Source organism: Macrosteles quadrilineatus, unplaced genomic scaffold (genome assembly GCF_028750875.1).
Source record: "Macrosteles quadrilineatus isolate MER2022 unplaced genomic scaffold, UCM_ALF_1.0 Scaffold_3__2_contigs__length_128488019, whole genome shotgun sequence".
Taxonomy (NCBI): domain Eukaryota; kingdom Metazoa; phylum Arthropoda; class Insecta; order Hemiptera; family Cicadellidae; genus Macrosteles; species Macrosteles quadrilineatus.
The window spans coordinates 82492361-82509964 of record NW_026542596.1 but is presented as its reverse complement, the minus strand read 5'-3'; the positions used below and the strand labels follow the sequence as shown (position 1 = coordinate 82509964).

The window sequence follows — 17604 nt, the reverse complement described above, 5'->3', positions numbered from 1 at the left end:
ATTTAAAACTTTATTTAATTAGTAAACATATTTTAAGAAACAGATAAATAACAACAATCATCATTTCGTATGTATTCTAAATGAATGGGAAACATGAGAAGCAGTGCACGTTTAGCAAAACAAACAAAAAACAAAACAAAAAGTGTTGGTAGGGTTGACGTCGGATTAACTGACCCTGGCCAACAGAGGCTGAGCTATTGTTGGATCAGTTTCTTCCCGAGCACACATGTTGGACGTCAGATCCCTCGTGAGTACAAGCTGTTGATAAACTTGTCGTAACCGTCATCAGATAAGTACACACTACGTTAGTAGACTTTGACAAAGCATGAAACCTTCAAATTGAGTTGTATGAACACAAAAGTGAAAATAATTACAAACTTTCTCTCTGCAAGCATTTTGTTTTTAAAATGCCAAAAATAGTATTTTTTGAGAGCTACAATTATTTTGTTCAAAAAGTAATTCTCTTGCAAAATGTTTGATTACAAGTTTGATGACAATGAGACAATATAAAATATTGATTAATTTACAGCTACAAAACTGCGTATTTAGAATGAACTAATTGTTTTAGAAAAATTACAAAGGTCCCTTAATAAATAATGTTTTGGACTAAAAAAAGAGCCGGTGTTAGTCAGTCACAAAACGATGAATTAATTAATTACTTCTTTCATTACAAATCAACCACTCATCTATACATTAAAATTTGTACCCGAGTGCATAGAAAATTAATTAATATTTTTATTGCAATAATTAAAACTTATTTTTAGTAGTTTAGAAAATTATTGTATACCTTATTTATATTTGGTGATACGTTTAACCATTAAACATTTGGCATAGAGTAAGCTTTTTATTCTGTCTATATCTGAAAATAAAATCTACTATTGACTGACGATGTGAACACAAATTTTCATTTGTGGAATTTCTAAAGGGGTATAACAAATGTGCAATAGAATAATTATTAATTTTTATTACTACTTCTAATGATTTATTGAGATAGTCAACAAAATGTTCAATCTAATAAGATGCAAATTTAACTGTTCTGAATTTAGATTTGTAACAAAAATGTTCTTACAAATATGCCTTAATCTTTTAGATATGGCATATGGTTCCTAAATCACACATATCTAATACTGTTGACTTCAATTGGATAACTGAGTTAGTTGACCTGTTAAAGCTTTTATCATTTGAACTTTGTTGGTAATTAATCTTGTTTGTACACACATGTTCATTTCCCTACAAGAACTCTATGTTCAGATTCAACAACAAAATATTAATACCCCCGCCGCAGCAAACCTGCAGACTAAGCAAATTTCCATCTACCTGGCTGGAATTCCACTAAATTATTCCCTTAAAATTTTCAGATTTATTTCCTATTTAAATAGCATTAATTTTAATGAGTACTTAGGTTGCTGCTAGAGGGAAGACAATGAGGTGTTTCTATTGAAATATGATGATGAATGATAGCTTGGTATGAAGTAAACACATTTTCCAAATTTCATTAAAAAATGTCCATAGACAAGCAACAGTTTATTTATTTAGAGCAAAAATAAAAGTTAGAGCTACAACAGCAGTTGATTTATTATCCGTAAGATTATTATGATAATTTTTAATTTACACTTTTTGGAATTTTTTCTTTGACCGTTAGGCATACAACAATGCTTCAATATACTAAATTATTTGTTTTTTTGAGCTCTGCAAAATGGTTTGGAAAGAGATTGAAAAATGTTATGTTTTCAGGGTGAAAAATGGGAAAACCACATTTTTATCCCATATAATATATAAGAACGTGAACACGGATGGGGTTTTTGGCCTCTGGAGACCCCAAAACGAAAAGTAAATCGGTCCCGGGTCCAGGTCTTACCATGAGACCTACGGTAATAGTTTATTCCCAAATTCGCTAAAACTGATTTTTCTATTTAGATACAGATGATTGAAGCATTTGCACATAACAGCTCTGCCTAAAGATACGTTCTTTATACAATTTCAGCTAGTGATAGTTATCTTAACACTATCTCTTATTGGTTGTGTTCGGTAACCATCAATTATCAATTATCATAACAATTGTGAGAAGTGTTAACATAAAATGCACAAACACACTTGTAACAGCTGTTAACAGTATCTGCACTTCTTCTTGCTTGGCTGACATAAACACAAATGTACCACCTTGGACTACATTCTTACACAAAGTCGATCAACTATATTTAGATTAACCAGTTAAGAGCTGAACATCACACCTGCAGCTGTGACGTCAATCAACCTGATTTCAAAAATCTTTAGATTTAAATTGTCTTCAATTGAAAGACTATGCTATTCTTCATACACGAGTTTAAAAAAAAACATGACCAGAGATTTAATCACAAATTTTGTTTTGTATACGTATTAATTTGGGAACACTTTACCTAAAATATATACTGTATTTTTGTATTTTAATCTAACAGAATATTCAGAGCCATTTTACCATCTCAGGATTGATTTGCAAACAAGTTTTGGAAAATTGTCCTTGAGTTAAAAAATCCCACTTCTTTAACCCCCATCTGGCAGCTAAAAATTTCTGTACTGGCAGGCCATTTTTTACTGTATGTACATAGGTTACTTTAGAGCTGTAAAAATTGTGTTCTACCATACAGAAGTATATACTATTATATATTTTCTTTTTTAGAACATTAAAAGGAAAAAAATTAAACCATTGACAGATCCCAAAAAATTCTGTACAACTGTTTACTTGTAGGAGCAAACAAAAATAAAATTGGCCTGTACAATTTTTCCAAAGTAGCTTGAGAAAAATACAAAGGATTTTTTTATTGAAAATACAATATATGTACGTACAACACTTTTAGAAAATTGTTCTTTACATGAAAAAAGTAAAAAATTCATTTTTATTTGTGCAAACAATATAAGAGTGAATTTTACATCACATCATGCTAAACACGTAGTTGCGTCATTCTACGTTTTTATTTTTCAAAATATTGTTATATCACGGTAACTAAACAAACTATATGTCAAAATAAATGTTAGAATCTCCTGTGTAAAATGATATAAAGCAATATCTAATACAGTGGTGTTTTCATTAAACTTAGCAGTTAAAGAAATTGATGCTCAAACGACTAGTGACTAGTCGTTTGCCAGATGATGGGTAAAAAAAAAAAAGATTACTTGGGTTATGATTATTAACGATTCCCAGCTTATAAAATTTACATTGCCTTTTTAAGAAAAAAATGAAAAACATGAACATGACAAAACCATTTCCACCCATTGTTTAAAAATTCAAAGACCTGAGAAAAAATAGAAAAGGTTATACATGTATCTCGCGACATTTGTTCCATCTATTAACTATATGTGTTTATTTATGTATTTATTTATGGTTACACCATTTTTACTGGGTTGACATGCTCACATTATGATACAATATTGAAAGATTGAGAATATAGATGAACGAAAAGTGATATATGAATGCGAGTGAAATGCGATAGATTAACATAATTACTTAGCCTAATTAAATTTGCTTCCCTTCTGCCTTTTCTCATGCTTTTTTACTTTCGTTGTTTTTGTTATTTTGCGTAATTTATTGAAAGGCAGAAAGGGACTAACATCACATGCTAATAGAAAAGACTTGGTTGAATAGCAAACTTAACAATATTTGCAAATTCTGTTCTCAATATTAGAAAATTTTATTTTGTTGTTTAAGTAAAAAATTATTGATTTAATATTGTGTTGTTGCCTGAAAGATGAAGATAAAAAGACATAATGACATGTGTCTCACAAAGTATCTGTTATGCGAATTTATATTATGCTGCAGAGTAATTGAGCGCAAGACCGTATTGTAGCATTTAAATGTACAAAAATAAACAAATATGTACAGTAAGAATAATGTATAACTGCATAATGTAATGTATGCAAAATGTATGTGACTGTACAGTTTTTCATTAACCTATGGTATAAGGTTTGGTTAAAAGATAAGGTTAAGCATTCTTTTTTGTTTTTGTGTACTTTTAGCGAATTTCCCATATAGGGAATAAGCTATTCTATTACTCATGGTAAGACCTAGAAACAGGACCAATTTACTTTTTTGTTTTTGATGTCCTCTACGCTAAAAACACCAACCGTTCAGTTCATATATACAGATGAGTTTCTACTGAGCGTGTTAACTTCGCCAGTAGGTTCTACCCACTAAAAGGAACAAAAAAGGTCTTATAAACCCATGTCCGGTTTTCAACCGTTTTTGCCAAGTTTTTTATGCATTTCAACATTGCATAGATGTAGGTTTATGTATCAAAGCGGGCTCATGAAAACTATCGTAACTAATTAATTTAATGCAATTTTTACTTTATTTTGGATATAACGTGGACTATGTAATGGTATAATTGTAGAATGAAACCTTTGATTTATAGCAAATTTAATATTCTTTCCAATGATTTTAACTATAACTCTCTAAAGTAATTGGTTAAGTTTTTATTACATAAATTGTGGAGCAAAGTCTAATAAAATAAGAAAAACACAAAATCCCCTATTACAGCCAAACGCTTGAAAATTGGACATGGAAATTTCATATATATAGGATCTTTATATATATACAAAATTTTTTCTTCCTTTAAGTGAGTAGAACCTACTGGCGAAGTTAACACGGCCAGTAGAAACTCACCCTGTATATATAAATGAACAAACAATTTCATATATGAGATATGAATTTCATATAAGTGTTTGACTATGAGTATTTACCAAAACTAAGGCCTGTGCAGGTATATCCCACAAGAACTTTGGACAGCCGCCATTTTGTAACGGATAAACCTTTTTAGACGCGGTTTCCAGCAATGAACTCCACTTGACTAACCCTTTAAAATGATGTGCATGCATATCAACCTAAGCTTACATTAAAGATTATGTACCTACTTCTCATGTCGTCCTCTGGTAGAGGTAAACAAATGAAAATGCTTGGAAAAAGTAGGTTTCATACATGTAAGTTGATGTGAAACATTTGAATTTTCTAACGGATTTATTTAAAAAGATATTAAGCCGTTTCCAGACTTTTTTGTCACCCTATATAAACCTTCGCAAATACAGTATCTGACAGTTTCAAGCCAAAACAAATGCTTCGCAATTAAATTTCACCCGGATCGTGTTGGTCCATATGTTAAATCCAATGATAAACTAAAAATGCTTTATAGATCTATGAGGCATAGCCCTAAGGTAGGCCTATAATTGAAAGTTACTTTCCACAATGGTTAAAAGTATTTAAGGTACTACCTAAACCTCACAATTTAACACTTTATTCGGGTTGACATTTTCATTATCAAGGTGCTCTTGTCCTTTCCGTGAAACACTGAGAAATAAGGACATTAATGCGTTACCAACAGACGTACACACAAAAATACAGAGCTTAGGTAATTAGGGAAATTGCTATGCTTTAAGCATAACAAAGTACATATAAAATTAGTAATTGAAATCTTTGTTAATGTCATCAAACTTTATCATAACAATTTATATTTGCTTGGACCGAAGATGGCCCGAAATGCTGTCGAAATGTATATATATATATATATATATATATATATATATATAGTCAATGGTAGGAACAGAAAGTGACACATTGGAAAAACGAGTTTAGCATCATCCGTAAACCTCTGTTACAATCACCCACTGCAGTTGTGATTTTTACACAAACCGCCATCGAAGCGCTGTCAATGAGTGGAAACCTTGTTTCTAAGCTATTGGCGACGATCATTAATAAATGTAAGTTTCCCAACCGTATACATCACTGATTCAAGGTCTTCTTTCAGGTTATCAAAACTCAAGAACAATTTTATACACAAAGAATCTCTGGTTCCTGCCCTGGATGATGCCTAGTTATTTAATTTCATTTACGGTTACACTATATTATTGCACTTTTGCGATTAATTAAATCCGTTATATAAGAAAAACGTTTTTAATCTCACTTGGTTGGGATTTGCTTTTAAAACGTGATCGAAAATGGTTGCGGTATTTGTGAACAACATTTGTAAACATATCAGTGACAGCTAGAAAAAACAATCTTGATCCGAACAGCTGTTCGTTATTTCACAGATAATTATGTGATAAAAATTGGACAAAACGTGACAAAAATTGCACAAAACTGCATTTTTGAACGTTCGTATTTTATTTACAAAGTATAGTGAAGCCACATTTTAATGGCTGAAGACACTCTCGCCAATCCAGTGAATTCATTAAAATTACTTGGATCTAGATAGGTACTCTCGTTTTCCTGGAGAATATAGCGTAAAATGCCATTTTAAGTGTTACAGACAGACAGAAAGACAGACAGAAATAGAGATAAGACTAGTTTCTGCTTCTTTAATGTATAAAACGTAAAAATAACCTAAAAATATATAATTCTGAGCAATGTACAGACAAAACTCTAATTTTATTTATATAGATTAATATCAACAGTGGTTCTAAGATTTTAAGAGTTATTTTTTTAACTAGCCTTGCAGAGGCTAGGACACAGAAGTAGGATAGAACAACAATATGAACATTAAGTCCATTGCCAGAGAAGTGTGAGATGGTTGAGGTCAGACAGTCCCGGTCACTTCTATCAGCTGATTGAGACACAGGAAATCTTGACAATGACCACAATTTGACACTCCCACATCTACCACACTGGCCTCAACTGATCACAACCACTTATGTAGATCACAGTGGAGTTTGTAACACATGTTAAACAAAAGTTTATAAATCCAAATAAAATTATTTAACAGTTTATTGCAGATATTTTCCATCTTAATTAGTAGGCTAACAAAGAATACAGAGAAAATATTTTTTGTTTAATATTTTCAACAGTTTTGCAGTGTTTAATAACGGTAGTTTTAATATCCACAAGCAATTGGAAACATGCACTTGTTCTAAAACCGGGTTTACACTGGAGTTTACAAAAAATGTTTAGATCTATTGTTGAAAACAATTAATAAAATGTATGTATATCGTTTTTAATTATTTTACTTTTTATTCCGGATAGCTAACTTAGGATAATACAAGTTTCAAATAAGAGAATAAACGGTATTTACATTTGTAAACCGCTTGATTTGTATTCCAAACTAAAAATACTCCCAAAATGTATATATAAATTTTGCTCACATGTAACAAATCAATGATCCATCAATCAGCAAGCAGTGGTCTACAGAATGTAACAGCCAGTAAAATGCATATAGCAGAGATTGCTGATCTAAAAACTGCAAAACAGTGAGCCAAAATTCATTGGCCCCTCTCCAATAGACAATGGACAACAACAAACAACAACTTTCATTTCCACCTAGCAGTAATACACTCTCCCAAGTTTTACTCACAGCAGTTTTAGCGTAGGTTTTCAAACATTAGTTTTGGCTTTTCATAATTTTTACCAGAATTTTCTTTTTAAAAAGGAATTTTGTAATATAAATACATAATGTAGTATAAATTAGGTGTCTGTATTTTTATGCAAAAACCATCGGACCAATTAAGCTTGAATTCCACACAAATATAGCAAATGTATAATAAACTGCCTTAGGGACATTTTTGTTTCAATATTTTGACTTTGAGATTTTCTCCGGACTTTTTCTCTATTTGAGTTCAGAAGTTTATCAAGTATAAACAAAAACTTATTTTTGTGGTTGGCAAGAGGCAGGATTCTTTTATTTTTACCTGTGTCTTATGTACATAAAGTTGTTCAATATCGTAGCAAAAAGTACAAATTATGATCCGAGCAGAGCAACTTTTTGCTAAGATAAAACTATATATTCATAAATTAATGTAATATAAAGGTCTAGCAGATAAAAGATTTCTCAAATATTCTTATTCACACACCCAGCATAATCAACAAAGGTAAAAAGATGTAAAAAGTTTGGTGTATTCTTTTGTTAAAACCACTCAATAATTTCCTGCTTAGTTTAGTAGTGTAAATCTGGAGCCTTAATTGTAAGACGGTGACACACTATCGATCTTTTCCCCGAACAAGACCCCGAACCGAGCAGGGAGAAGGGAGAAGGGAGGTCGAAGGGAGGATGTTCGATAGTGTGTCACGGGTCCGTACACCGATCAAGACGCCGAACAAGACATCAGGCCGAGCAGGGAGACGAGCGCTCTGGAGGCGGTTTTTTGGCGAAAGATCAAAGAAAAGATCGGTCCGATGTACGGTCCGATGTACGATAGTGTGTCACGGTACATTTTTGCCCCGTACATCGTCGCGAGCGCCGCACCGAGCGGCCGCCTGCGCTAGCATTGATAGTTCCGCGCTCTCACTCGCACACTCTCTATCTCTCTCAAAACTTCCTGTTGCCGCGCTCGGTAGAATTCGTCTGGTCTTGGTCATGTTCGGAGAAATGTTCGGAGTAAAATTTTGCTGATATTTATCTCCCTTCTCCCTTCTCCCTGCTCGGTTCGGGGTCTTGATCGGGGAAAAGATCGATAGTGTGTCACCGCCTGTAGAGTTCATTTTCCTACTACTGGATATTGAAAATTTTAATAATAAAATAAACAGTTACCTTGTTCAATATCCTTTGGTGCTATTAGATGACGACCGGTTTCGTGACGACAATCACATCATCAGGTCAATCCTCGTAGAACGATTCGTTATAAATACATAAAGTTTTTACCGAACACAAGACGAAAACACATTATATTTACAAGATATTTACAAACAGAAACCATCGCGATGCGTGCATATCCATTTATTATCCATCAATTATGGGTGCACGCATCGCGATGGTTTCTGTGTGTAAATATCTTGTAAATATAATGTGTTTTCGTCTTGTGTTCGGTAAAAACTTTATGTATTTATAACGAATCGTTCTACGAGGATTGACCTGATGATGTGATTGTCGTCACGAAACCGGTCGTCATCTAATAGCACCAAAGGATATTGAACAAGGTAACTGTTTATTTTATTATACTTAATTGTAGGCCTAATTAGTCTGTTCCTCAACTATAGAATATTGATTAAACATTTTTTTAAGACAGTGACACACATTATGTATATAATTATAATACAAGCTGAATATGAAGGAATGGTGTGTTTATTAATAGGTGAAATCTACGTAGTACTGATGCTGTTTAAGATCAGCTGTTTCTGTAGCAATGACAATAAAAAAATATAACTTAGATCAAGAGCACCTGGGTCCAATTTCAAACCGTTGAGAAACTACTAAGTTTTCTAATGATTGAACCATCAGTCTTGTGATTTTCAGGCAAGCAATATAACCATTCACCTATACAGCTTTCTTTTATATCAACTAAGTACAAAGATTAAACAGTTTAATTTTGTTTCAGCCCACAGTGTAGCGAAAGAGCTCAGTGGCATGGAAAGGTTTCGAGAACCACCAAAACTGGCGGACACCAGTGAGCTACAGATGGTCTTCACCCGAAGGAAAGCTCAAAGAATGCAGATCCGTCAAGCTTTTTACCTCGTTGACTCTAACTATGTCAAAACCTACCCAAACGAGTTCTACATCCGTTCACTGTCAGGTCAAATATTTCTTATCAAATATGAACGGTTCCTGCGGTAGTGATTACTGTTGTAAATATTTTATGTTTTGTTTTGTATTTGTTATTTTTTAAATTATGTATTCATGATTTTTTTACTGTATACAATTTTTAATATATTTTTGTAGTACAATTGTTGCAAAATGATTTACAAGGCTTGTCCAGAAAGTAAGTACCGTTTCATTCTACCGCCGGCACAGCACTAACGATGTAACGCGCATGCACACTAGTCTCCTTGGTTCATTGTTGAAACAGCTGATGCAATTACGGCACAATTAATTGTGTTGTATTTACATTAGTTAGTGTGCACCCAAAATGTTTGAAACAATTTCTGATCCCGCGGACTGCAAAATGCGTTCTTAGGGATGGACGAGATTGGATTTTTAGTTTCGAGACGAGACGAGACGAGATTTTTTATTTCTCATAAAATTTCGAGACGAGATCGAGACGGGATTTCCCTTCTCATACACAACGAGAAATGCACGTTCGGAATTGTTACCTGATTTTGTAACATTGTTAGATGACTGTTTAAATACAAAAATAATGATAATAGGCAAGAATATTTACAATCTTTTATTAAAAAACATCAGCATAACATTTTTTTATTAATCACGCCTAAATTATTAAAAATGCCTACGATTAGGAAACATAGTGATATCAGTTAGGATAGAGTTCAACTTATCCTAAAATAAAATAAATCATAAAATAAAATATTAATTTTTATAAAATAGTTACTTGTTTTGACTTTTTTTATAGTAATAAAACATCCTCACACTGCTAACACTTAACAAAACTTCTCAAATGTTATTAAAATAATTAAAGTAATATTTACATTTGAAGAATTAATTAAATAAGAACGCCTTCGCAAAGGAAACGCAACTACAACACGCTCCTGTATTGCGGGTATTGCATTGACTTTCTGCAGGCGTTTTAATTTTTTTTTTTTTTTTTTTTTTTTTCTCGTCTCGATAAAAATCTCGGCCAAAAATAAATCTCGTCTCGTGTAACGAGATTTAAAATTTCCCGAAATTTCGAGACTTGACCATCCCTAGTTCTGTAATACGATTTTTGAACACATGGAACGTGAAGCTTGCTGAAAGTAGTTTAAGATATCCTCTTTCTTGTAGAAATACATTTTTTTATTATCTGTGTGTTTTTTCCAAAACGGTACTTACTTTCTGGAGAAGCCTTGTACTTTCCTAATTTTTCAACTGGGTATAAAAGGTTATGAACTATTTGAAACAAAGTTTTGTGATTGATCATTGACAACCTGTAAACTACGAGGGATAACCTGAAAGTAACAGACGTTTTGCATTGGCATCGCTCAGGACGGACTATCTGCATCATCAAAGCGTTCCTACACTCAGTACACACCTAACCATAGAAGCATCAAGCATGAAGCATATGCATAATATCTTTTGTAATTTTCCTGCAATGGAGTGTTAAAAATGAGTACTGTCATTGCACTGTCCCCGCCATTTGTGGGCTTCATGACCAGATATTTCTTTGTGAAAATTTACAAACCATTTGAAAATTATCACGATATTTGGGGTTTTAATGGCAAAGTAGTAATGAATGAAGGCCGACAAAAAAATTGCTTAACACTAAACTGCAGATAATGTACGAGAAATATGATGCGCTCGTTCCTGTATCTGAATGCACACTGAGTGTGTAGAACGCTTTGATACTAAGATGGCCAAAGCGGTGTAAATCCAAAATGTCTGTTACTTTCTGGACGGCTCTTGTATGTAATGGATGCATAGCTTGGAACTGCTAGGATACAACTAGATTGACACTGAGTCACAGAATGTTCCAGACTTTCATTAGCATAGTTTTCAAACAAATGTTTCTTACTCTTTGTGCAATCCTTGAATCATGCAAACAACCCCATATATTTTCTTAAAACTTCTTGAATGCACATTTATGGAACACTTTTTCTTATTTATTCTAAAATAAATAAATAAATATTTACTAAGAGACAAAAAGTGTGCTATATGGCAGTATGCATCTGGCATGTTATTAGAAGCCACATAAGAAATTGAAAGAAAAATACAAATAAGTGCAAATCTAAAATTTGTGTAGTCATACATGTTTATCTGAAAATTTAATGAAAAAGGTAGTTACTAATTGACTGGGACGGTGGCAACATCCTGTAATCCAGCTACTAGGAGGTCATGAATTGTGGTCATTTATAGGCATGCACTGTGGATGCGATGCTCCCTGATGTGGATTAACATCTGCACTAGTGAGTACTATGACTATCCACAGTACTACCCTGATAATTAAACCAATTTGGTAATTACAAGGAAAAAATGTGGTTCAGATTCCACTATAAACTGTAGGCCCCTTAGTTGTCATTGGCTGTATGGGCTATTAACTGATAACTGTGGCTGAGGAACATGTCTGCCTTAGTCACTAACAAGACTACAAGATCGCGCCACTCATCCTTCACTCATATTTGGGTTGAAATACGCACATAGTGGCGACCCTATCTTGAAAAATTTAAAATTGATAGTTGACATATTGTATTATGACATGTTCACTTTGATTTTTTGTTTTTTCCAAATATTGAAATGAAATGAAATGAAATGAAATGAAAATGATTTATTTAGTCAGGCAAAGTTAGGGCCACTTAGGGACTCTTACACTTAACCTGTTTATACAAATCTAAACATACAAATAAAACAAAACAATGTACAATACAAATAAAATACTATAATCTATTTACAATATTTAATGTAAAAAGAAACAATAAACTTTTAAAACATACCACCTTACATAAACACCCACACACACACACACACACCTACACACGCACACGCACACACACAACACACACTCGCAAGAACTAGCACACACACACGCACACCTGTCAGTGATCAACCAAGCGCACGCCTAGGACATACCAACCATGGCCATACGTCCAGAAAACAGATTTTTTAGTGCTGTCACAAACCGGGGACGGCTATCAAGGGTTTTTATGGCTAGAGGGAGATCATTCCAAAGGCGACAAGCAGAAACAACAAACGCTCTGTCATAAACTGCCGTTCTATGATGAGGCATACGCAAAGTTACTGAAGCAGAACGTGAATTTCTTACACTTTCTTCAGCTACAAATTTGAAGTCGTTTAAAAAATATTTTGGAAATTTTGTTTTTAATATTGAATAGGTTATCATAAGAATTTTTATTGATCTTAGGTCACATAGTTTTAGTAATTTAGAATCAACATAAAAAGGAGTGATGCGCTCATTACGTCTCAGATCATAAACAAATCTTATACAGTAGTTCTGAGTGCGTTGGAGAGCATCAGCGAGATTTACAGTCATGTCATTGATCACAGAGTTACAGTAAGTGAAGTGAGGGAAGACAAGTGATTTTACTAGGTGTAACTTTATGTGTAAAGGTAAAAAATTCTGTAACTTCTTCAGTGAGTGGATTGAAGCAAACACCTTTTTACGTATGTCTAATACTGCATCTCCCCAAGTAAGCGTCGAGTTTATAGTAAGTCCTAGATTTTTCACTTTGTCATAGTAAAGTAAAGCTGTCCCATTTATAGTTACTGAGTTCACTGTGTCAAGGTCAATTGAGTTTCGTAAACGTGAATGACAAATTATTATTGGTCTTGTTTTTGTATGGTTTAGTCTAAGTCCATGTTTTTCAGTCCAGGTAATGATTTTCTCGATGTCTTCGTTGATTTTTAGAACACTGTCATTGATATATTTTGCTGAGAAATGCGTATAAATCTGTAAGTCGTCGGCATACATATGGTATTTACAGTGTGTGAGGACTGAGCTCAGGTCATTTATGTATAGTACAAACAGTAGAGGGCCAAGGATTGACCCCTGAGGCACACCACAAGTAACTGTCTCCCAGTCAGATCGTACGTCATCAACCTCAACACATTGCCGCCTGCCTGACAGATAAGATCCCAGCCAGTCCAATACACCATTTGAAAACCCTATGGCCCTTAACTTTTCCAGAAGAAGATTATGATTTACGCAGTCGAAAGCTTTCGAAAAATCAAATAGTGTTAGAATTGTACCCTGCCGACGTTCCATTGCTTGTCTAATGTCGTCCGTCACACGTAATAGTGCTGTTTCTGTGCTGTGTGCCGTTCGAAAACCAGACTGAAAGCTGCAAAGTATGTTGTTGTCAGTCAGAAATTCCGTCATTTGGCAGTGCACAATTCTTTCAAGGCCTTTTGATAATGCGGGCAATATACTGATCGGCCTGAAATCCTGGCAAGATGCCGGGGCTGGGATCTTATTTAATGGACGAATAAGGGCAGACTTCCAAGAAATAGGGAAAACACTTTGCCTTAGTGATGTGTTGAAAATGCATGTGACAGTTGGGAGTATAGCAAAGAGAATGTCTTTTATAAAACGAATTGGAATGCTATCTGATCCGACTGCGTTGCTACGAATCCGACGAACCAAGAGAAATTTTAAGATATTAGGACAGTTGAGTCCTAATATCTTAAAATATTTAGAATTGTTTAAAACTTATTTAGATAACAAATAGGCCTACTCAGTTTTATCACAACATTCACAACATAACCAAAAAACTAAAAATCTTACCTTGATCTAAATCTACTTAACTACTCAACTCACTATGATTCAGGCAACTTAAACAATCATACCTGGCAACTGACTGAGGTAAGTCCCGATAACATCAGCGTGTTCTGTGAGCCAGGAGGGTTTGTCGTCTGCGCTGAGAGCATCCACCATACCTCTCACCATCTGAGACGAGTGTTTGAGGAACATTGAGGCTGAAGAGGAGTCACTCGAAGCCAATGACGCAAACAACACCTGCGGATTCTTCTTGTTGTTCTTCAGAAGCTTCTTCAATAAAACTCCTTCCAAGTCAAACTTCAACCTCAGGCAGCACAGTTTGTTCAACTGCTCTTGTTTGCTCGTCAAATGATCTGGATGTTGAAAAAAGTTTATAAAAATTCAAGAATTAAATGTAAAAGTAACCAGATTCTGTGAATGGAATTTGAAACATAATAGAGTACTATCCCTTCTGAGATTGTAATCCACAAACCTGGATTGTAAAAGTATATGTGTCTTAGATTACAAAATTGTTTTCCACTTAACATGAACTCAAGTTACACAGAATCACCACATACTAATTTAGCAACCAATTTTAATGTATCTATATCATTTACATTTTGTATGTACAGGACAAATTTAAGGGCATTGAAATAAATGCAAAATACGACACAAGAAGAAATAATATTTTTAAGACCACAATTTCTGAATTGACATTAGTGAATGTTAGTAGGCTAGATTAATTTTAGTGCTTAGCTTACCGGATACTGCAATAACTTTTTAAAATATTTAATACAATTTTAAATCTGACAAATTATTTTTTTCCATAATCTTATCTTACTATCCTACTAATATTATAAATCTGAAAGTTTGTGAGTTTGTGTGTTGCTCAATCACGCACAAACTACTGGACGGATTGGGCTGGAATTTGGCATGATGATAGCTCACATTCCCGATTAACATTTAGCCTAGGCATATTCTTATCTCAAAAATCCTTTCGGGCTCCGCCCCAGTGGCTCTGTAGTTCCCCATGTTAATCTTATGAGAACTTATATTTAAATGGAATTAAAGAATCTTAACAGCTGGTTCAACTGAACAATTTGATTTTGTGATGTTCAATAGCATTAAAAAGTTAATAGGTTTACCAACAGGGTGCAGCGTGTCCTCTCCCATAACTGTACTGTAATAAGCATTTTATACTTATATGCTAACCCCGTACAAAGGACGGGTACTCTGCTAGTAATATATATCTTTAATTAAACTTCAGAGTAATTTGCTTTGAACTATCATACAGGTGGATTTTCTAATAGAGGCAAAATAATCTGTATCAAAGTTGTTTACCCATATCTAAATAGTCCATGAGGTGTGTAAAGACAGTTAGGTATGAGGCAAGAGCTTCCTGTAGACTATCACACCTGGACATTACGGTGATCACTTCTGGAGGCAGAGCACAACGTAGAGTGACAGCTGCTTCTAACAGACTTTCTGTCAAGTCTAGCCATTGGTCAAGCCTGAAACAACATAACACGGTATTCCTTCTGTTCTCATTTTAAAGATACTAATTTAACAATATGGATGTAACACAGAGCACAGGGACCTACGTTTGAAGGTATTTTGTTTGGATAGTTTACTTGAATAGGGAATATAACCTTCTAGAAAAAATATTTTTATGATAAACACAAATTAGAATATTACACAGCAACTGACAGCAAAGACTGTTAATATTCTGAAGACAAGTCTCTTCCCAGCTCAAACTTGGTTGAAAATGCTTTCAGTGACAGTGAAATGTTCTAACTTTTGTATTTCCTACATGCCAGGTTGGACTCTCCCCATTGCAGATAAGCTTAACATCCTAACAAAATAATAAAAGAATATGTAAAAGTTTAAAAAACAATCAGGAATTTTAAAGATGGTTCTCCGTAGGCAAGCCCGTATAACCCACTTACAAAAAGAGTAGCTCAGGTACAACAGGGTCACCGTTCTATATCACTTTTCTTTAGTCTATATGGGAACCGATTCCACAAGTTCTACTTTACTTTCTTAATTACTACTGGTTTGTCGAAAGTATATCCTTTAATGCTACCAGTACACTATCGCCTAGGTGCTCTCCGACGCGCTCGCAAAGTAATTTGGGCGAGAGCTCGGCATAGATCGCATGCGACGTAACCATGTACACTCTCGCTTTGTCTTGCATTTGAAATGGAAGTGCTTTATGCGCTTGGCACTAGTGCAGTCTCGGGTCCTCTGAATTGTGTCAAAAACCAACTCCAGACGGAGCGCAGGTGAGCCCAAGACTAGGCGAGGAGAGGCAACCCGAGTCATAGCGAAAGAAGCCGAGCGCACTGAGTACACTCTCCCACTCGCACTTGCTTGCCTTGCCTCAGCGAGAGTGTACTAGGGCCATAAGACAAGTCACTTTTGACCATACGGTATAGGTAATGAAATGACAAAAACAAAACTTACTCAGTGTTTGATTCTACGATTGCAGTTAAGATAGCAACAACCTCTTCTCCTGATATCAGTCTTGAGAATGTTTTTGCAATGTGAGGACTTTTGTCTTTCTTGTTTTTCCTTAATAGCTTCAATGTGCTGTCTAAAAACCTGCAACAAAATGACAGTCATGTTACGGCACCTAAGCCTGACTTATAATGATAATTAAATAAACCATTACAGAAACAGATTGTAATCAATAAAGCTTAGTTAGTTTACACTGTATCTTGTTTATTTAAACGAAGCAGTCAGATTAATTTATTGACATCCCAGTAATCAATCTTTTTTTTTCTTTCAGGTAAAATATGTATATTGCTATATTAGACACTGAAAAGTGAAAATTCAAATAAATTTATTCATCCAATGACAGGAGCATTTCCTCACTAGGTTTACAATACTAGTCAATGTGATCCAACACTCAGAAAAACGTAAATAACATGTTGAGATGGTTTTTTTTACTAGGAAAAAAGTGCAAACATCTACGTATTTAAGTCAGAGATTAGTACATCTACTGATTTTGAAGGGGTTTGTACTAATAGTAATAACTACCACAGGGTGTTTGGTTCTAAATGTTGAACAAACAAAATTACATTATGAGATTCATTTAAATTCTTATAGTTACAATTAAAATTAATCCTTACCTCTGCCTGTAGGGTTTTAGCATGGTGTGGTCTGAGGAGCCAACATGGTCCACCAGACTAAGCACTAGAGGAGTGAGATTGGCCGAGGTTTGATGAGGCTTGAATCCCTGCAACACTAGCGGGTGCAGAAACACCTCCTCCAGTGCAGAAGCTCTCAAAGTGCTGTCATTTACTAACTGGCACATCAGAGCCTTCAGTACCCTGGACACACATGTTTTGAAATTTAACTAAGCTAGAAGATTAGTTTGGCAAGTACTTTAATGTAAAAGAACCCACATGAAAATTAAAACTAATACTCTTATGGGTACTGTTAGTTAACATTAAAAACTATTTCTACCATCACAAACAATTGATCCAGATCACAAAAGGTATTTGTGTAACTAGTGCGCAAAGTGGCACTTTGCTGCACTTGAGACAAATGTTATGAGAGGAAAGTTTCTCG

The 17604-nt window shown here is 34.3% G+C and overlaps 1 protein-coding gene across 1 annotated transcript in view; it reads right to left on the bottom strand.

The window, feature by feature from the left end:
• Positions 1–17604, bottom strand: part of LOC128988925 (uncharacterized) — a 73508-nt gene that overhangs the window by 20488 nt on the left and 35416 nt on the right. Inside the window, exons 15-18 of the mRNA XM_054410708.1 lie at positions 17163–17363; positions 16495–16632; positions 15373–15542; positions 14121–14405 (exon numbers count right to left, since the gene is read on the bottom strand). Coding sequence (XP_054266683.1) covers positions 14121–14405; positions 15373–15542; positions 16495–16632; positions 17163–17363 — 794 coding nt within the window. The remainder of the gene's footprint in view (positions 1–14120; positions 14406–15372; positions 15543–16494; positions 16633–17162; positions 17364–17604) is intronic.